This window comes from Rhamphochromis longiceps, linkage group LG9 (assembly GCF_057381845.1).
Source record: "Rhamphochromis longiceps isolate RC_006_pf linkage group LG9, R_longiceps_female_GT1.1, whole genome shotgun sequence".
NCBI classification, from domain to species: domain Eukaryota; kingdom Metazoa; phylum Chordata; class Actinopteri; order Cichliformes; family Cichlidae; genus Rhamphochromis; species Rhamphochromis longiceps.
This window is the reverse complement of record NC_140565.1, coordinates 23,229,458-23,248,695: the sequence shown is the minus strand read 5'-3', so window position 1 is coordinate 23,248,695 and position 19,238 is coordinate 23,229,458. Positions and strand designations below refer to the sequence as shown.

The window sequence follows — 19,238 nt, the reverse complement described above, 5'->3', positions numbered from 1 at the left end:
TTTTATAGTTATAGGCAATATAATTTAGAAGCAAATAAAGGTGGAACTGAAGTGTTAGCGGCTTGGCTTCATTGATAAGAACCATTCCTAAAAAAAAAAAGAAAAAAAGAAGAAGAAGCAGAAACTGGAGATTTAAAAGACAAACATGCCACGATGCGTAAACGTCATCACGTAACCGGAAGATAACTGAGCAGTCGGGATTGCTTTTTTCACTGGACAACTGGCAGCTAACGGGCAGAAGAAGAGAGGAGTAGATACTCACGGGGACTACACAGCTGCTCTGTACACACAGGGATTATTTGTACTTCTTGTGGGGGCTTTAGGCTTTACTTACACCTACACAATAATAACTCATCCCGGTATTGTTTTAGATCTGGTTTTAGCTTCATGGCTTAGATGTTTTAGATGGAGTTTGCATTGAAAAGGTCGCTGAGGTGTTTTGTAGACCAGAGCTCTTTGAGCTAGTGTTAGCTAGAAGCAGCCAGCCGCGGACTGCACGGTGCGGACCACAGAGTGGAGAAAGTCGCTCTATCCACAGAGGGACGGACATCGGCATTTATCCCTAACAATGGGCCTCATACTCGCCAAACTGTGGAGCTTCTTTTGTAACCAAGGTGGGTGTCGGTTTTTGCAGCTAACTTATCTCCCGCCGGCTTCTCAACCGGGGATAAGGCGAACTGTTAGCCCGTTAGCATGAAGAGGGCAGCTGAGGTGCCACAATAGCATATGGCAGAATTATCTCCCCACACATCTATTTTATTTATTTATTTATTTTTACTTAAGCACTGCCATCTGAACTGTCTTTATTTATCTTGTAAACCAGGGTACTACTCTCCACCCGCATGACGCCACCCAACATCGTAACTGTTAATTTGTTTATCAACCGATATAATTACCTTAAGAACCTACCGGGGTATGTCCACAGTGTTGTCAATCAGCTTTGGCTCACTGTCCAGGACACGTCGCCCTTACATAACTTTTCCTTGACTTTCTGGAAAGATGTTTACTGTAAATATAATTATTCAGTTGTGGCTCCAAGTGTCCACTTAAAACAATGGAACTAGTCTAACTAGTATTTTGCTCCCGTTTATGATAGGTTACCAAGCTGGATAACCAACATTATCGTGTAATTTCGAGTTTTAAACTATGGAGGACAGAATTTGAGAAAAAATACAATTCAACCCAGAAAATATATATTAAACAGACAAAAGGTTTACTCCTTTCCTCATCACTTGCATCTTGGAACAGTAAAGAAATGTATACATGTCGAAAGAAGTACCAAAATAAGCTCTCGGGTAATAAGAATATCTAAACAAATTTCAAATTATTGATTTTTAGGTAGTTTTGGTCCTCTGTATTAAAGTATTCAATGTGGGTTTGCCAAATGTCCTCCAATGCAGTGTCAAGTATTCATTAACTGTACAGCTTCAACTTTCTGTTTTTTTTTTTCCCCCTTACTGTAAGTGAGTGTTATTTTTCTTAATAATGAGGAATAGGAAGTGTAAATCATTAATGAAGGATGTGGTTATATTTACAGATAGAATTTGTATTTTCTGTTTGATTCCAGTCATCATTTGTCATCTGATAGGGAATTATTTTTTTGTGCTCTTTAGCATGTGTTATATTGCTTACTTACTGCCTGGCCCTAAGAGTGGCAAATACCTACTTTCATTGTTACCCAATTCTGGATTAAACTATTCCCAGTGTCAAGTTTTACTTACTTAAGGAGACTGCTGTGTGGTTTGTGTGAAATTGTTGGGACTCAGACTAGGAGTTGAATCTATGTCATCATCACCATGTAATTGTATTACTAGAGATGTGGTTGGAGACACAAGAAGTGATTCTTCTTGGTGTATGAATCCCTTTGTGTTATTTTTGCCGAATTTTAATTCTTTAGTGCATTCTAGGAATAAATGTTTCCTTTCTCTGGACATCATACGCGTATTTTTCCCTGTGTGGTGACATCTATTTGAATTTTTGTTGATAGTTAAACTGTAAAAAAAACAAAACCAAAAAAGCTAAACCAAAACCTCTTTGGTGGGTGCCAACATTTTTATTTATTTATTTATTTATTTATTTTTTAATATATGCAGGAAAAACCGTGTAATGTTGCTTCTTGTAAAGGAAGCAATATACATGTAAAATGTTTGGAAAGCCAATGTAGTACATCAAAACCCTCAGAGCTGCGATGCCCTTTGGCCAGACTTCCTTCCTTCCTCTCAGCCGGAGGCCTCGCAAGGGCAGGAAGTTAAAACACTGGCCTGAAATATTTTAGTATCTACATGTTCCTCCAATTCTGCATTTAGCCCACCATGTTTGCCTGTCTCGCACCAGCCTCAAACCCTCATTGTTGTTCTATGTTCTAGCTTGTTATATGAATGAGAGGAGTTTAGTGTAGGTCTAGGTTTGTTTGTTTATTTGGGAAAAGTAGGTCAGGAAGACATGAGGTAGGAAGTAAGTTTTTGAGGTTTTTATTTTTTGGTGTGATTGCTTTTTGTGAGCTTGATCCAGTTTTTGTTTCAAATTGTATACTTTCAAATTAATTTCTGAGTTGTTTTTTTTGTTTTGTTTTTTTTTGTTTTCCAGAGCACAAGGTGATCATTGTGGGACTAGATAATGCAGGGAAAACCACTATCCTCTACCAATTGTAAGTACTTTTTTCAGTTTGAACCTTCCTTCCTGAATGCTTTTAAAGTTGGAAAAACACAAACCCACTTTGCATTTCTGTTTTATTCAGTCTAATGAACGAGGTGGTCCATACTTCTCCCACCATCGGAAGCAATGTTGAAGAAATAGTGGTGAAGAACACCCACTTTTTAATGTGGGACATAGGTGGGCAGGAGTCTCTCAGATCCTCCTGGAACACCTACTACTCCAATACAGAGGTGAGAAACACCTTGCAGAGTCTTTCACACTCGACAGTAGCCATGTATTGTCGAGCACAGTTTTCTCCCTGAGCACAGCAGCTGGTGTTTGCTCGGAGCACAGACGGCAGCATAGGCCGCCCAAGTCAAAGGTCACCCTATTCACAAAGGAGCCGGTCTGAGAAGCAAAGGGGTCAGCTGCCACAGTAAAAAGACAAACAGCAGAGGCAGATGTGTATGAGTATGGAACGCCAGGACTGCCATAATGAATTAATTAAATACACCATTAAATAATTAATTAAATGTGGCAATAATTAATTAAAATTGGAATTAATTAATTAAATAAATAGTTATGACACATGTAATTAATTAATTATTGACACATTTAATTAATTATTTATGTATTTCACATTTTAATTAATTATTGACACATTTAATTAATTAATTATTGACACATTTAATTAATTATTTATGTATTTCACATTTTAATTAATTATTGACACATTTCATTAATTATTTAATGATATATTTATTTATTTCATTTTGGCAGTCCTGACGCCTGGCTCTCATCATGAAATAATTTTATCTGTCAGCCTCACCCATCAAACTCAGGGGGCGGGGTTAACGCTGATCGAGTCAAAACCATTGCTTTGGCCTGGTGGCCATTGTTTCTAGCACACAACAACCGGCATGTGGAAGCTAACAGAACTGAGCTTTGAAAAACCCTGTTTGTGTGTTACCAAATACCGTTTTAATATTTTTTTAGCCGAGAATGTAGTGGTTTAATCTTCATGTGTCTGGTCGGTTTGTCAAGATACAGCCTCTTTGCAAAAGTGTTTCGATGATTTCGGAGATGTCTGCCCAGTCTCACGGCAAAGCGTGGGATAGACCCGCTCGCCTCGCAAGCAATCCCACCGACAAAGCGCAGGCCCCGGTACACAGCTGTAGTAACCCCCGCTGACTTCTTTTACTGAGGTGATATTTATCGATGTTTTATTTCCTGATGTTCTTATGTGTCCTACGTGTTTCAGTCGCCAATTCTGAATTATAACTAACATTAAAAACATGTTTAAGGAGGAGAGAGAGCAAATAAATCTGTTTAACATCTGATCTTTGGGTTTTTGTTCAGTAATCAGCGTGACCTGTGTATAAACACATAAAAGAGATAACGTTGGTGTTTCCGTCATGTAGTAACTGCTGGCTTTAACTGTACAAAGGTTGTTCGACACTATGAAACACATACAGACTTCATGATGTTCGGCTAATATTTTTATTGTGAATATTAATCATGCTGACCTCGCTCTGTACACCACGCAGCGAGGTCAGCATATCCACGATATCCTCAGCTCCATGAGTTAACACAAAGTTTCCCAGCTGACTATCTAACTGCCAACTATTCCAGAGACGTGAAAATATACAGCATAAAGAAAAGTGTAAGAGACTCAGCAGCAGATTAGAATAACAGTTATACATTTAATAAATCACCAAATGAATCCAAGAAACGAGCAAACCTGTTCCGACAATTTGAATTTGTATTCCCTCAGCTGCAGACTCGCTGCTGTTTAAATGTTTGAAAAGGAAGATTAGATATAAAAAACGTCAAACATAGACTCAGTCTGCCTTCACATTTGATATGAGGCCAGCACGTATAGTGGCCTCAGCAGGCTATTACTGAAATACACGTGCTATATCATAAACTATGATATAAACAGGGAGGTCCTATTAACATGTTTAGTTTTAAAGGACACCTTCCTGCCTTTAGTCTCATTCATGAGCAGTATTAGTTTTCTTCTAACATCCAGAAGTCTGCACAATGTGTTTCATAGTTTGTAACAAGCCTTTGACAGGTAAACATAACATGACCGAAAAAGAAAAAAAAAAGAAAAAAAAAGAGAGAGTGTTGACATAAGAAGAGAAAATTCTCTCAATTATGGAGACAGACAAATGGTTCATTTATGTTTGATGTGTGTTTATTCCTCCCTAAATATCGTCGGTGAAGTTCGCCATGCATGTCAGATTTTCCTGCGCATTTTTATACCTCTGCCAACAGAGAGAGGAAAAAAAATCACATTCTAACAGACAGCTGGTGCTTAGAATACAGTTGAATAACTATTAAAAAACAGATGATATTTAGATGATAGTTCAGTCTAACACATGTGCCAGTGAACCATTAAACGTCTGTGAAACTATGCAGTTATGAAACGTAACTTTAACCTCAGCCAAACCGATTTGCTCAGTTGTAAATAAAACAGCGAAGTAAACGTGACCCGACAGACAGAACCTGAGTGAATGAAGTCCAGCGTTTAACCACTGAGAGCTAAAACTCAGCTGAGGTTTGAAAGCTGTGTGCCGGTGATTGGACATCAGCCGCTGATAAAGCTGTTCGCCTATAAAGTGCTCTGTAAGGAAACGAGCTCCAGCAGCTCTGCGCTCGGGGAAAACACTATATTTACTTATCTTGTGCAGAAAAATGCGCTGACATTGCGTTATATCGAGCACCGGCTGCCCAGTTAAACTGTGACTATCACCAGGTAACTAGGCGTGTTTCTTGAATTAGCAGCAGGTGTTAAACAGCTGACAGATGAGGAGGAGGATGCATGCAGGTAAACTGAGGGTCTGCTGAGCTGATCGCTGGTTTCGTGAGAAAAATGTCAGCTCGTTCTTTATGTTACAGAAGCACAGAGACACAAGACCAGGCGGAAAGAGACGATCGTTCGGTGAAAATGAGAATCTGCGAATGCAACATGTGGAACACGGAGAGTGGAATATGTAAACAAACCGGTTAACGTAACCCCCTCGGTGCACTCTGCATGCTAACTGTTAGCAGAGCTAGTGAAATCTCTGAAAACATCTGAGCACTTTTGCAAACATGTTCTATGTTGACAACCTGACCAGACATACGTCGCGACATTCGCGGCTAAAACACTGTTAAAAGTGTAGCTGGTGACAGAAAAACGGGGTATTTTAAAACTACACCACCACCATTGCTGCTTGTGATTTGATCTGCATTCTGGGATAACTGGCTGCCCCAAGTCTACACAAGCAATCGATTTTCTAGGATCGACCTGTTTTGACTTACTTTGCACGGCAACCAATCAAATGTTAGAGAAGCTGCATGGGCAGCGTTAACCCCGCCCCCTGAGTTTGATGGGTGAGGCTGACAGATAAAATTATTTCATGACGAGAGCCAGGCGTCAGGACTGCCAAAATGAAATAAATAAATATATCATTAAATAATTAATTAAATGTGTAAATAATTAATGAAATGTGTCAATAATTAATTAAAATGTGAAATACAAATAATTAATTAAATGTGTCAATAATTAAATAATTACATGTGTCAATAATTAATTAAAATGTGAAATACATAAATAATTAATTAAATGTGTCAATAATTAATTAATTACATGTGTCATAACTATTTATTTAATTAATTAATTCCAATTTTAATTAATTATTGCCACATTTAATTAATTATTTAATGGTGTATTTAATTAATTCATTATGGCAGTCCTGGCGTTCCATATATGAGAACTTAAAGACCGCTCTTTACAATATTCACTAAAGGTTTATATCCATTTTGGCTGCTTCATGATTTGAATACAAAGCTCAATTCCTCATTGTTCCCTATGCTTTCTGTGGGAGCATTCCATTATCCTAAAATGTCTCCTCACATATTCACTTGCATCTCTCTCTCATATCCTCTTTGTGATGTGTTAGAGATCCAAAAAAAGACATGTGAGCGTGGAGGAAGTAAAGCTGTCAATCTTCAGCTCCTCCCCCGATGGCAAACTTTGTTCTTTATGTGGAGGTGCAGCATTAATACATCATGTCGCCTGATATAAGACATGATTATACACCTGGGTGTCCTTGCTTTAAGCTGCTCCAGAATCCAACCTTTCCCTCATTCCTCAAGGTGGATCAAGGTGATGATGATGGCTGATTCGGAGCAGTTCCTAGGTTGTGGGAGAAGCGAGAGTTGGCATAATGTAAACCACCCCATGTCGGGGTTTCTGGGAATTCTAAGAGGCAGTATTCAGCATTTTTATTGACTGCTTTTATTGGGAATATATTAACGGTCAGTTATTGATTTATTTATTTTTTTAAACCTCAGACTGCTAGTAAATTAATTATTTAGGAGCTGTTAATGAAATAATGTATTTGTTAGTAAACTCAGTATATTTTTTGGAAAAAAAACTTCAAATCTAAGAACCTGCTTTTCACTTTCACATTAATATAACGTGAATATTGATAGGTTTAAAAAAAGTAATGGAAATATGTGAATTCCAGGAATTAAGGATGCAAAAAGGAAACCCTATGAGATTAATTATGTGACTGATTATTATGGAAAGGTGAGTTAAACTACTGTAACATTCAGGTGTGTTTGTATCAAACAGTGGCTAAACTGATGCTGTAGACTTTACTGCAGCTCTGCAGTTACTGGAGTAGCTTGTATTTATATTTTGATTGTAAAGTCAAATGGTCACATAACAGTTTGTGCTCCAAGTCACTTTCATGTTGAATAATGTGTTGGTCTGTGTCATCTTCTGGTGGTTGTTGCCTTAGTTTTGATGGTGTGTCTCACATCTCTTCCAAATTAACATGCCTTTGGCATTTTGTCATACAGAGACAATTTTTCTTATTCAAGAGGGGATATTTGCATAGCACTCACCACTTCCCATTGTGAGGGTTTCAGCCTCGGAAATGCCCACCCGCTGTGTTGCATTTTGTTGCTGTGCCTTTTGAAAAGAGGTCACTTAGCATGGACTTTTTTTTTTCCCCCCAGTTCATCATTCTGGTGGTGGACAGCACAGACCGAGAGAGGCTGGCTATCTCTAAAGAGGAGCTCTACAGGATGCTGGCCCATGAGGTAACACATAACACTCTTCCTAGTATGACCATATATGACGATAACGCAGGACGATGGCCAGGCTTTTCCTCCACCAGCATTGTTTAGAGTTTGTGGTTCAAAAAGTGGCAGCGACTAAGGTTGTGCTTTCATTGTTCTCCCTCAGGACCTGCGGAAAGCAGCTGTGTTGATATTCGCCAATAAGCAGGATATGAAGGACTGTATGTCTGCAGCAGAGATCTCTAAATACCTCACCCTGAGCTCCATCAAAGACCACCCCTGGCACATACAGTCCTGCTGTGCACTTACAGGAGAGGGGTAAGAGAGATCTGCTCATTCTTCACAAGCAGGAAATGCAGAGTGACAGGGTGTGCAGACTTTTAATTAATGTAGGGGTTAGATGATGATATCTCACCCTCATCCAGCTGCAAACCAGATCTCAATTAATACACAGATGTTTCTAACTGATCTTATTAGTTTTTTAAAATGAAAGCGGTGAGCAATAAAAGAAAACGGGGAATGCAGATGTTTTTTGTCTCTGTTGTTCTATCTGTAATTGTTTTCTGAGAGGCGGATGTGGCCCAAACAAGCAGAAACTGCAGCTCTCCATACAAACCTTAGATGAAGTGTTTTTATCTTCGTTTTCTCCTTTATCAGATTTAACCCGGCACCTAAAAGCTACTGTTCCAGGATTTTTGTTTTGTTTTTTTATCGCTAGGCTGTTTTATTTGTTCTGCTTGTTTTTTTTGGGGGGGGGTTTGTTTGCTTGTTTGTTTTTTATGTTTATTGGAACAAACTGAAACTCTATATTATGTTCAGACAACTTTTCAACAAGCTTTGGTGCTCCAGTATAGTGACACCAACACCACATACTTATGAGGACATTTATCCAGTAAAATTAGTGTTAAGTTGTCCTGCAGGGCTGTGAGGCTTGTGAGCCACCAGATGTCACTGCATCTGCTTACTTTAAGCCCTGAGGCCTCAGGAGGCTTTGTGCAGCCATCAGTGGCAGAGTTCTGCTTTAAAAATAAATATGACCCACTGCTGTTTGTGTATAAGGGTAAAAACAGGCACACATTAAGTGCAGTAAGACAACAGGGGGAGTTAGTGAGAACATAAATATCCAACACAAAAACAACACAGGGTGTTTCCAGCTGTGTGAAAGTGTCTGACATGAACGATTTTCTGCTTTGTGAAACATGAAGAAGGACAACTCTGCAATGTATCCAATTTGGCTTCTCTTAAAGTTACTTGAAGTTGTCTAAAGCTGTGAAAACAGATGGGTATCTTTGACTCTTCCAAATTAGGAGTGCTCTACAGGAGTACACAGTATAAAAGAGGGATGCAGCTTTGAGGTCTGAAAAGTGAAACCCCTGCTGAAGAAATTTAAACCTGCATGTCACATTCACTTTCAAAAACGGTCACAACAGCTGAAACTCTCAACTCAAAGTTTCATAACAGAGCTGCACAAACCAGAGTGTGACATCATGGCAGCTACACCCATCTTTTATTCAGTCTGTGGCTTTGGGCCACATGGTCCATCGTGGGTTCTCATTACATTTGAAGGCATTGAAAAAGTTCTGCTGATTCTCATCTTTGATTTCCTGTTTTTCAGGTTATGTCAAGGCCTTGAATGGATGACCTCCAGAGCCGGACTCAGATAGCCCATTCCTTTGCCGTTAATGGCCTGACTACCTTCAGCACCGCTGGGATGGAACAGCATTATTTTTTTTATTTTTTATTTTATTTTAGGACAAATTTGGAGAAGAGTGTTGGCACGCTGTCACAATGGAGCCAGTCCTTCTCCTGAACAGAGACCAGGAATAACAGAGACCAGCTTAAGGAGCAAGTATTTTGGAGTACGGCACCAGACTATCATCATTGACATGACATACTTCTCATCATATCATGTTACATTATATCGTATCATAAACCCCACGAGGATGTCCATACATGGTGCAGCTGTCCTTTTTTGCCATACAAGTTCATCTATGTTGGGACACAAAGGGATTACAAGCAGTGTTGTTAAAGGAATGGTTCCAAGCTGTTACTGTACAATAATGTTCTCATGGTCAACACTTTTATTTTGGGGGGAGGGGTTTATCTGTTATGTATAATTTCTGTTTCATAAGCTACACCATTGGTATTTCTCACACTACAACCTGATGGTGCCGTATTAAAATGTGGTAAAGTATGAAATCCTATTTTTTAACGACCTTGAGCCTGTACTTGTATATTGTTGAGCCAAATGGTGTTGATGCACTACAAATTTTCCCTTCTCTAGCCTCTGGAAAATGAACCCTGCAGCATTATTTCAGTACACAGCTCAGTTTTAATAACAGTATTTCAAACTGCAACATTTTTTCCTAAACGATGCATTATGGTCTTTATTTAAATTTTGCTTATAGACCTGTTTTGTATTAACACACGGTCACTGATGTTGCAAACCCTGCCCATAAGCTTTTTAGTTTTTGACAGCCTTTCTGGCATCTCAGTCCTCTTAAATAAACCTTCAAAGAGGTGCCACGTTTATATGAAGTCATTACTCATGAACCACTTGGCTATGAGGAATAGCAGAAATATGGTCCTAATGTAATTTCGGCTGTTTAGGTATAACTTGATCCTCCGCCTTAACCAACCTGTTCTGGGCATCTTGGAGGACCGTGCAGTTCAATCTGAGAGTCTCCCTGTGATTTTGACCTTCTTTAATTCCTTGAACTTGCTAATGGATCTATGCACGTGTCACTTTTAAACCTTGTATTCCTTTTACAAGTTCTGCAAGTGGCCAAAAAAAAAAAGTGATGAGGTGCTTGAATCTTGACTGCAAACCATCCTGGTCTGAGAGTGCCTCTGAGATGTTCTGGTGCAAGGTCTTTTTACACAAACAGGAAGTGGATGAAGCGTGCGGCCACCAGACACTGCAGCACCAAGGTTTACAGCTTTTACCTTAAACTCAAAGCAAGGGAACTGATCATATACTGTGTGGTGATGTCTGTACTGTATCAGTTTTATTTCCAATAAAGGTTTGTTTTAAACTTTCAATTATTTCAGAGTCAAAATAACTTTCATTAGGTTGCTGCGTTTCAAAGACAAACACCAATTTATTCACATCTTTAATATATTTGCTGATCAAACGAAGCACAGGGCAGTCGATAAAAGACTCACAACTCCTAAGTACTTTTCAGGAACACGAAGAGCTCATCTAAAAACAATTTTCTGCGGCATGTTTTTTCTACTATACATTCACTTTTCAATGAAGTCTTTGCACTGGGGTAATGAGCAAAGAAAAACACTGTCAACACATTCAGGAATGAACAGGGATTAATTGGAGACAATTAAAAAAAAAAAAAAAAATTAGACAACAGTGAAACTATCTGATAAAAGCTGATATGTTTTCTAAGCTGCAACTCAGACGCCAGGAGTATAATTCTCCTTGGCCGTGGAGATTTAAAGAATACAGTCAGTAATAAATGCAACATTTTTAGATTTCAAGAGTTCTCACAGTAACGTCACTGTCACACGTAAAAAGCAACAACAGATGAGGAAACAGAGCTCTCAGCTTATCAGTCAGTCAGGCAGCCTCGGCTGGATTTTTGTGTGTGTGTGTGTCCTGTCTTAAACGGACCCAGCTCTGTTTTTGTCCTCGTCAGTTTTCAATTATGCTGGTGTTTCTGGACTCCTCTCTGTGACATCATCTGCAAGAAACTTGCTTTTAGTCTTTTTGAGCCACTTGTCCACAACAAGACCTCCTCTTTCTTAAGTGTCCGTGAAGTGGTCTCTTTGGAAATGTGGCAGGAGTGGAGAAGTCCATATGTGGCTGTATGGGCTCAGAGCTCAGGATCCCGGAAAACAAAAAACAAAATACTGGAAAATGAAATGAAAGAGTTTTATGCTGACACAGGACTATTTAACTAAAAACAATACAAATAAAACCCTGCCACAACACAAAGTTTACCACCGGCAAGAGAAGGCATCAAACATGCATTAGTCTGAAGGTGGAAAATGGCTTTGGACAAGGCAGCAAATAAATGGCGAGGAAGAGGCGGGGGGGATGGACACTGGAGAAGCCTGGACACTCTTTGGCTGAGGCGGTTACACACACAGAGCTCTGGGGCAGCTGGGAGAAGAGAAAAATAATTTAAGTGACACATTTATTTATAGAAAAAACAAGTACTGCACAGCACATATTACAGTAAAGGAAACCCAGCGTTCAATAAGCAGTCTCACCTGTCCTCAGTGAAGCCATCCATTTCCTCTTCATCGTCCAGCTCCATGTCCAGCTCATTGTCGAGGGTGCCGCGGCCATAACCGCTCAGGACGCTGCAGAAAGATTATCACGATCAGACCCCCTTGTGTCACTATGTGTGCATTCAACCTGGGATACTTTAACTGGAACAAGTTACGTTGGGTGAGTGCTGAGTGTTTGTATATGTGTGCATGAGGGTGGGAATGCATGTTTGTGTGTGCCTGTTTGTCTGTGTCTATATGTCAGGTCGGGTCTTACACTCCACCTCTCTGGGAACTCGCAGGCCTATCTCCCCTCACCACACTCCCTGCCGGTGACTGATGCCCTCAGGGGTCGGTGCATTGGTGGTTCTTGGTGTCCGGGGCTGGGCGCTCAGGTATGTACCAGCTCACTCCCGGTGGCTACCTGGCGGGGCCTGGCGCCTGTTGCTCGGTCAGGACTCCTCCGGGGTGCGGGGGGCCCTCGGGCCTCCGGGCCTGCACCTCAGTTCACTCTGGCACAGCTGGCTGCCGGCAGAGCCGGCGGGCACGCCGGTGCAGCCCCCTCTAGCTTCTGCTCGGTGGCTACTGGGTGACGCCTCGTCTGGGGATCCTCAGCCCTTCCCATGAGGGTGGCACGGATGCCCCTCTGGTGGTCCTCCTTGAGCTCTCGCACTCTGGGGCCTGGATCTCCTCCATGCCTGCTTCATGCCCTGGGGGACGGGGCTATGGCTCTCTACATCCTCTTGCAGACCATTACATGTGGAAACCATTTGAATACAAGCGCGCTGATCCACACAGGTGTGCACACGGGTGTTCACTGTTCGTAGACTTAAATTACACCTTTCTTGGCTGCTACTTCAAAGCACATTGTGCGCTGTCTGTCCTGCATGCTGCACAACAACATTGAATATTTAGTATTTACTGCTGTCTACACTTAGCTAGATTAATGCAATGGTGTTGTGTTTAGTATGTTGCTTTGGTTTTTTGCTTGTTTTCTATTCTTTTTCTCTCTCAACAGGTGATCCAGGAGATTTCCCCCCCCCCCCCTTCTCACTGTCCCTCTCCCCTTCTGTTTTTCCTTTTCTTTCCTCTTTTCTCCCTTTCCTATCCCTCACTCATGTCTGTCCCATCTGTAACAACTGAAAATAAAATAAATAATAAAAACAAAGGCCGATCAAATGGACCAATACGGCAATGCCACGATGATCCATTTGGCAAAATAAATCCATTGGGTATCCTTGTTGGTCTTCAGACAACAATTCTGACGGCTAAAGAACCAAATGGGACAGGCAAAGAAAAAAAAAAAAAAAAAAAAAAAAAAAAACTGGAACAAGTGGAGGGATTTGACTGTTGCCTAATAATGAATTTGGCTTGGTCTGGCTGTACGAAGGCTTGGCAAACCATTTTTGCATTTTACTTTTATTTCCTCTTTTCTGCTTGATTGATGAGACCAACAGTCAGATGTACTGCGACTCTACAGTTTTGTGCTGCAGAGTGGAAACAGCCATCCTGTTGCTCTGTAGATCTGATATGCGTGTGCTCCAACCAGAACGTGAAGCAGGTGGAAACCTGGTTCATTGGTGCTACACTAAGCTCAAGAAGGCCACCTGTCGGCAGCTGCAGCACGAGACTGTGTAGCTTGAGAATGTCCAAAGGACGGAGGAGTTTTGAAACTTACTAATGTTGTCATTTCATAATTGATTTGGCTGCACACACACAAATCTGTGGGAAACACGATGTGCGAGTTGTTAAGAGTCTGTAGAGGTGAGCAGTAGGCTTATAGCTGCTGACCTGACGGAGCGACATGTGAAGAATACAATCCTCTTCAGTTTCTTGTTGTAGAAGAAGTAGTTGAAGGACCAGAGACTCCCCTCTTCACCAAAAGGGTCCGAGTCCAGATCTGGGTTGTAGCTAAAAAAAGATATTCAAGCTTAAAACAGATTTATTCCACACCACATGGTTCGCTCTGCAGCGTTAACTGATCTCAGCACCTACCTGTAAATGTCACAGCCCTGCAGGTTGATCTCCTGGTCGATAGCGTTCCACAGCTCGGGTCCCAAAGAGTTAAACTCTTCTCCCACTGCTGAGAACAGACTGCTGTTCACTGCGTTAGCCACCTGGACAGAAAAAGAAAAGCAATCTTTGAAGCAAATTGTTTTTTCTCATTGCAGAGAACAAGTTTCGCTTCGGAACGGCATCCTGACCCAGTTGAGGCTGGGCTCTCGGCTGAACTCGTGAGCTCGCGCGGCGCTGAAGTCATAGTCCGGCCTGAAGGACTCGTTGAGCGTGGTGATGAGATAGAAAAGAGTCTTCCTGCAACACTTGTCGCTCAGAGGGTTTTCTCCGTCCTCGCTGCTTTTCCCCAGCCTGCACAGAAATGAACATCATGGTTTTTGTTCTTTGTTTTTAAAAAAACAAACAAAAAAAAAAAACAAAGAAAGTATTCAATTTCTTCATCTTCCAAACATGCTGAACCTGGCCTGCAGTACTCACTGTGAAGGGCTGGTGGCGCTGGTGGACTGAGGAGGGGAGAGGGCCTCCAGGACATGCGGCTCCCCCTCCTGGCAGAACTGCTTGAACATGTGTTTATCGTCTCCTGCCATCTTGCAGGAGTAGCTCTCGATCCTGCGGGGCAGAAAGAGGCGAAAAACATTTAAGAGCTGGACGATGTAAACATGACGATGGGAGGGTGCGGCCGAATCACTGGAAACTATTTTAATATCCCAGCAGGATTAAACACATGATTGCATAACAGATGGGCCACTCCAGGACATTTTGATGAAATTCATTTTAACCCGCCCCCCCTGAAATTAAATTAATGAACACAAACAAATGTTGTTCCAAGAAACCTTTGATAAAGACTTTCTTTACATAGAGAAATTACTGGCACCCAACCAAAAAGGGTTTAACCAGAGCCAAATCAAAATCAGTAGTGTAATGACAGAAAGCTTTATTGATCTGTTTCATTCATCTGTGTGTAATATGTTCTGGATCTGTTCATCAAAAAGCCAAAACAACCTGAAAACTCTGATTTCTATCAAATGTGTTCTCCATGATCACCGCCTTTAATGCCAAATACACAAACACCTTTTCTGAAATGGGAAGGACTCCATTTTTTGTTGTTGTCGTTTCATTAAACTGCAATGTAGGTACGTTTGTTTTAGGATAGTTGGGAATTAATAACTATCAACACATAACTTAGCTCTAAATATCTACAAGCTATTACACGTTCAACAAGACAGCCTGTTCCTTTCACCGGAGCCATATCTGCAGGAGTGCCTGACAAGTCGTGGCTAACGTTTCCTGCGTGCTCTTTCATGTTTCTAGGTCACATGCTGCTGAGATATATGAGAGCAGAGCAGCAGACTGCTGTGCAGTTGTTTATTTTGCACCCTCTCACCAAGAGGTTATACAAGAGCAAAGGTTGTGTCACTTGGAGGATACACTTGAGTGCTAAGACCCTCGCCAAGGCTGACAAGGCTAATTATAGGGACCTCATGGTGGAAATAACTGCCCTGGTCTCACTCACACACTCACAACTAAACTTAAAACTAGGCATAAAGAAACATTTCAGTTCACTGAAATAAAAACCAACTCAAAGCAAATAAGCACACTTTGAAAACGTAGCTGAATCTCACCTGAATTCAAGTAAAAACTCATGAAAAACACAAACCCATTATTACGCCAGTAGAGACCAGAGGTATAACAGTTAAAGAGATCATCCTGATGCGTTGATCTTTGTGTGAATGTTATCTAACCTCAGATAGAAAGCGCTTGAATTTAGTGTTTTCTATTAATGTGTGTGTAAATAGGTGAATTTCACATCTTGTATAGAGCACTTTGAGTGCTCAGAGTAGAAAAGAGTAAAGACATATATGCATTTCATTATTACTGTATTACCAATTCAGGCCTACTTATTTACTGCCTTACTTTCCTGTTTTCAGTAGGAAACACAATCTTCACACAGAACACCAGCTGCCTTCTTTCAGGTAATTTATGCACCCTCTGAATAAATTGACTATGGTTTTATTTTATTTTTCTTGCCTGCATGAAAATACCATAATCCGCGCTGGAAGCCTGTTCAGTTAATTCTCAGCTAAAGTCTGCTATGATGAGCTGTCTCCAAATCCACTAAGCAGCCTTTGCAGCTGCTTCACCAGCACAGTCCTGATACTATGTAGTGTATGTGTGCATGTATACATCTGCTAAAAAACACTTCACAACAGTCTCAGAAATAACCACAGCGCGCTGTGAGAGGACACCGTGATCTGCGTCACGAGGTCACAACCACCGCCCACACACCCCAGAAAGACAGAACAGCAGACCGAGCTGCATAACTCCACACACAGCCCACTGCTCTTTATGTAACCACACTGTCACCGTATCCTCGGGCCCCGCTGGAGGCTTTGCATAATCGACAACACGCCGATATATCTTACAGTTTCCCAAGCTGTCAGTTATAAATTAACCTTCACTGCAGGCTCTGAGTTTAGGCCGTCTGAGGTAAAGAGTTACCATGATGTTGCATAACACCCAGGTGGCTGTTTGCTCTACTACCCCGCTTATGAGGAGTGTACATGAACTGTGAGCCAGCCGCACCTCTCGCACCATCTACCACTCATTTTCATGACATCAGTGGTAGATCTCTCCTGTATGAGGAAAACTTTTGCTTACACTGCAAGCCTGCAAAGTTTATTGGTTCAACTTTAGAAGTGCAACCTCGTAAAACCTGCACAGAAGAATTTGTTACTCATCTTGTGAAATAACCTCTGCATGCATCACAATCAGGTGAGCTATGGTAGCACGTCTTAAATATGCAGAAACTACAAGCACTGCAACTGAAGTTTGTGTGGCATTCAAGTGCAGCAGAAAGCCCTAAAAAAAAAAAAATTCAGTTAATACCCAAAACGTTCTCAAGGGACCAGTCACCTGTCTGAAATGTTGCCTACATGTCCACAAACAGACCCTGTGCCATTTTTTTAACCCGTGAGTCACCAGCACACCTAACCCAAATCATGTTTACTTACACCACTTACACCACCTGGTGCATTTTTAATACTGAGGACTTTATAGTTTATGCATTTTTTAATATCCTCTGAATTCCTACATTATTTGGTCGCATCTACTCATTTCACTGATCATTCTAAATGGGGGAGAAAAAAAAAAGTAGAAATGAAAGTCTTACCTGCCAAGTATGCGGGACTCCCCTGTTTCAACACACAGCCGGGAGCTGAGAGCTTCAAAGCTGGAGTTTTCCAACAGCTTCATTGTAGTCTGCAAGACCCATAAAGATAAACATACACATGCTGTTTAGCTTGCATTCACAACAGGTCTCTTAAGGAAACGATAACTTGGAGCTAACATGCCTGCACAGTGCCCGCCTTATAAAGTCATTACACAGCGAGTTACACATCAGCGACAAGCAGATAAACAATGGTGTTATTTAGCAGAGAGGGGGCTGCAGCGCCCCTAGAGGACAACTTGCAGATCAAAACAGAAGCAGCTGCCCCTCCCCCACTCTGCTCTACATTTAGTTGACAAGCCGTCTTCCTGGTTCCCATATAAATCACTTACCAGGCAGTATTTTTCGACACTGGCCGAAAACAGACGGTCCAAAATCGAGCAGTGAGCTGTCTCGGTAGATACTTGCCCCTCTGTGACCAGCAGGGTGCTGAAGATAACCGAACCGCGCTCTGTGGGTGACCAGCTAACGGTAGCTAAGTTAGCTTACTGACAATTGCGCTCCTGACTTCACAGAACAGCCTTTAGTTCGCACTCGAGCTTAAGCATCTTACACAAACACTCGGTCGAGAATGAGTTATTCTGAGGCTTTTTAAGTTTATAGAAAAGCTGCTCTTGCCGATTAAGTGCGATGAGATTACATCCAAAGACTCTTGGCGTCCGTCGGAGTCTGTCTGCAGCGGCATCCCTTCCGACCTAATTTACAAAGCGACCGTTATTAGCGAGATCAAGCCGCCTTTTTCAGAGCGACTCGATCAGAAAAGCAGCAACGAGCTACCTAACGTCGTGAAAATATATATAATCTGGTTACGGTTGCTACAAATCGTCGACTATCGCAAAGACATCTATTGTCATCAAAACAACGGACTCTACTGTACTGGTAAAACCCAGCCCCCTTTTTTTTATACGCCTTGCTAAAGGAACCCGCCCACGCTTGTTTGTGGTCCCTTGTCATTGGCTGAAATAATCCATCAATATAAATATGACTAATAAGATTGGCCAGTGCTAAATCGGGGGGTGGGCTCCCCAGGTTACTGTGTATTTAGAAACTAAACTTGTTTTGTTTTGTGTTGTTTTTTTTATAGACCTTTCTTCTCTTCCGTTAATCGAAGCAGTCAATTAACACCTTAAAATACTCAAGTATTATACATATATCAAATATAAATAATTATTCATCCATATGTTACTCTGAACATCACACAGAAAAAGTCACTTTTATTTTGTACTACTTTCATTCTGCATACTCCAGAGTTTCTATAGTATATTTGTGGTTTCATCAGCTATTAAAAAAAGGATGAGTACTTTCGTTTAGCACTAAGCAGTGAACATCATCTCAATCCTGCTATCTCATATGGAAGCCCGTTTCCGCCACTAAAAAAAAAAAAAAAAGCTAGTATCCATAACTCGAAATTTCGAGATAATAACTCGAAATTTCGAGAAAATAACTCGAAATTTCGAGTTACTTTTCTCAAAATTTCGAGTTAGCTCTGTCAATCAAAAATATACGTGAATGAGGTCGCTTTCTTGTTACCCGGAAGCATATGGCGCAGGACCGCGCACTCAAAAACGGATCCCAACAAATTAAAGTATGTTTGCTGATAGTAACAACATGTGATTCAGCTAATAACACATCATTTGTGAAGCCAGGCTGAAAACACTCAGCAATCTGTGCATTCACGACTGGATGTAATACCGGTAGCTTAGCTGTAGCATTTGTAGCTGAGGGCTTCAGCTTCCGGGTAACATGGAAATGACGTCATTCACGTAGATTACTGATTGGCAGCGCTAACTCGAAATTTCGAGTTGCTTTTCTCAAAATTTTGAGTTAATATGTCGAAATTTCGAGATAATAACTTGAAATTTCGAGAAAATAACTTGAAATTTCAAGAAAATAACTCAAAATTTTGAGTTATGGATCCTTTTTTTTTTTTTTTAGTGGCGGAAACGGGCTTCCATAATCTCACGTACACGTGCTACCTGTTTATAATTACATTTAAGATCCCCCCCCCTACTCCACCCTCCGTGCTACAAAGCAAAAAAAGATGATTTGACATTTG

At 41.0% G+C, this 19,238-nt stretch overlaps 2 protein-coding genes across 3 annotated transcripts; one reads left to right on the top strand and one right to left on the bottom strand.

Moving 5' to 3' along the window:
• Positions 1–187: 187 nt before the first annotated feature.
• arl8 (ADP-ribosylation factor-like 8) lies at positions 188–9,919 on the top strand. The gene is made up of 6 exons (XM_085418908.1): positions 188–614; positions 2,587–2,647; positions 2,738–2,885; positions 7,651–7,734; positions 7,880–8,031; positions 9,329–9,919. The coding sequence occupies exons 1-6, from the start codon at positions 569–571 to the stop codon at positions 9,375–9,377; spliced, it is 540 nt and encodes a 179-aa protein (XP_085275034.1). The 5' UTR covers positions 188–568; the 3' UTR covers positions 9,378–9,919.
• An 875-nt stretch (positions 9,920–10,794) lies between these two features.
• On the bottom strand, positions 10,795–18,070 carry maf1b (MAF1 homolog, negative regulator of RNA polymerase III b). 2 transcript variants are annotated; one of them, XR_014913343.1, is made up of 8 exons: positions 17,515–18,070; positions 17,126–17,214; positions 14,434–14,565; positions 14,145–14,307; positions 13,936–14,057; positions 12,225–13,851; positions 11,941–12,033; positions 10,795–11,830 (listed from the first exon to the last, which is right to left on the bottom strand). XR_014913343.1 is itself a non-coding variant. In XM_085418907.1 (8 exons), the coding sequence occupies exons 2-8, from the start codon at positions 17,206–17,208 to the stop codon at positions 11,806–11,808; spliced, it is 738 nt and encodes a 245-aa protein (XP_085275033.1). In that variant the 5' UTR covers positions 17,209–17,214; positions 17,515–18,070; the 3' UTR covers positions 10,795–11,805. The 2 variants fall into 2 exon arrangements, 1 of the variants encoding a protein (XP_085275033.1); XM_085418907.1 differs by having other exon boundaries at positions 13,732–13,851.
• Positions 18,071–19,238: the final 1,168 nt, after the last annotated feature.

What these genes read in the sequence shown, in the direction of transcription:
- arl8 (XM_085418908.1), top strand. Translation starts at nt 569, where the DNA reads ATGGGCCTCATACTCGCCAAACTGTGGAGCTTCTTTTGTAACCAAG. An exon ending in GAGCTTCTTTTGTAACCAAG is followed by an intron (nt 615 to 2,586) that starts GTGGGTGTCGGT and finishes TTTGTTTTCCAG; the next exon opens with AGCACAAGGTGATCATTGTG. An exon ending in ACCACTATCCTCTACCAATT is followed by an intron (nt 2,648 to 2,737) that starts GTAAGTACTTTT and finishes TGTTTTATTCAG; the next exon opens with TCTAATGAACGAGGTGGTCC.
- maf1b (XM_085418907.1), bottom strand. Translation starts at nt 17,208, where the DNA reads ATGAAGCTGTTGGAAAACTCCAGCTTTGAAGCTCTCAGCTCCCGGCTG. An exon ending in GAGAGCCCAGCCTCAACTGG is followed by an intron (nt 14,058 to 14,144) that starts GTCAGGATGCCG and finishes TTTTCTGTCCAG; the next exon opens with GTGGCTAACGCAGTGAACAG. An exon ending in GATGGCTTCACTGAGGACAG is followed by an intron (nt 11,831 to 11,940) that starts GTGAGACTGCTT and finishes CTCTTCTCCCAG; the next exon opens with CTGCCCCAGAGCTCTGTGTG.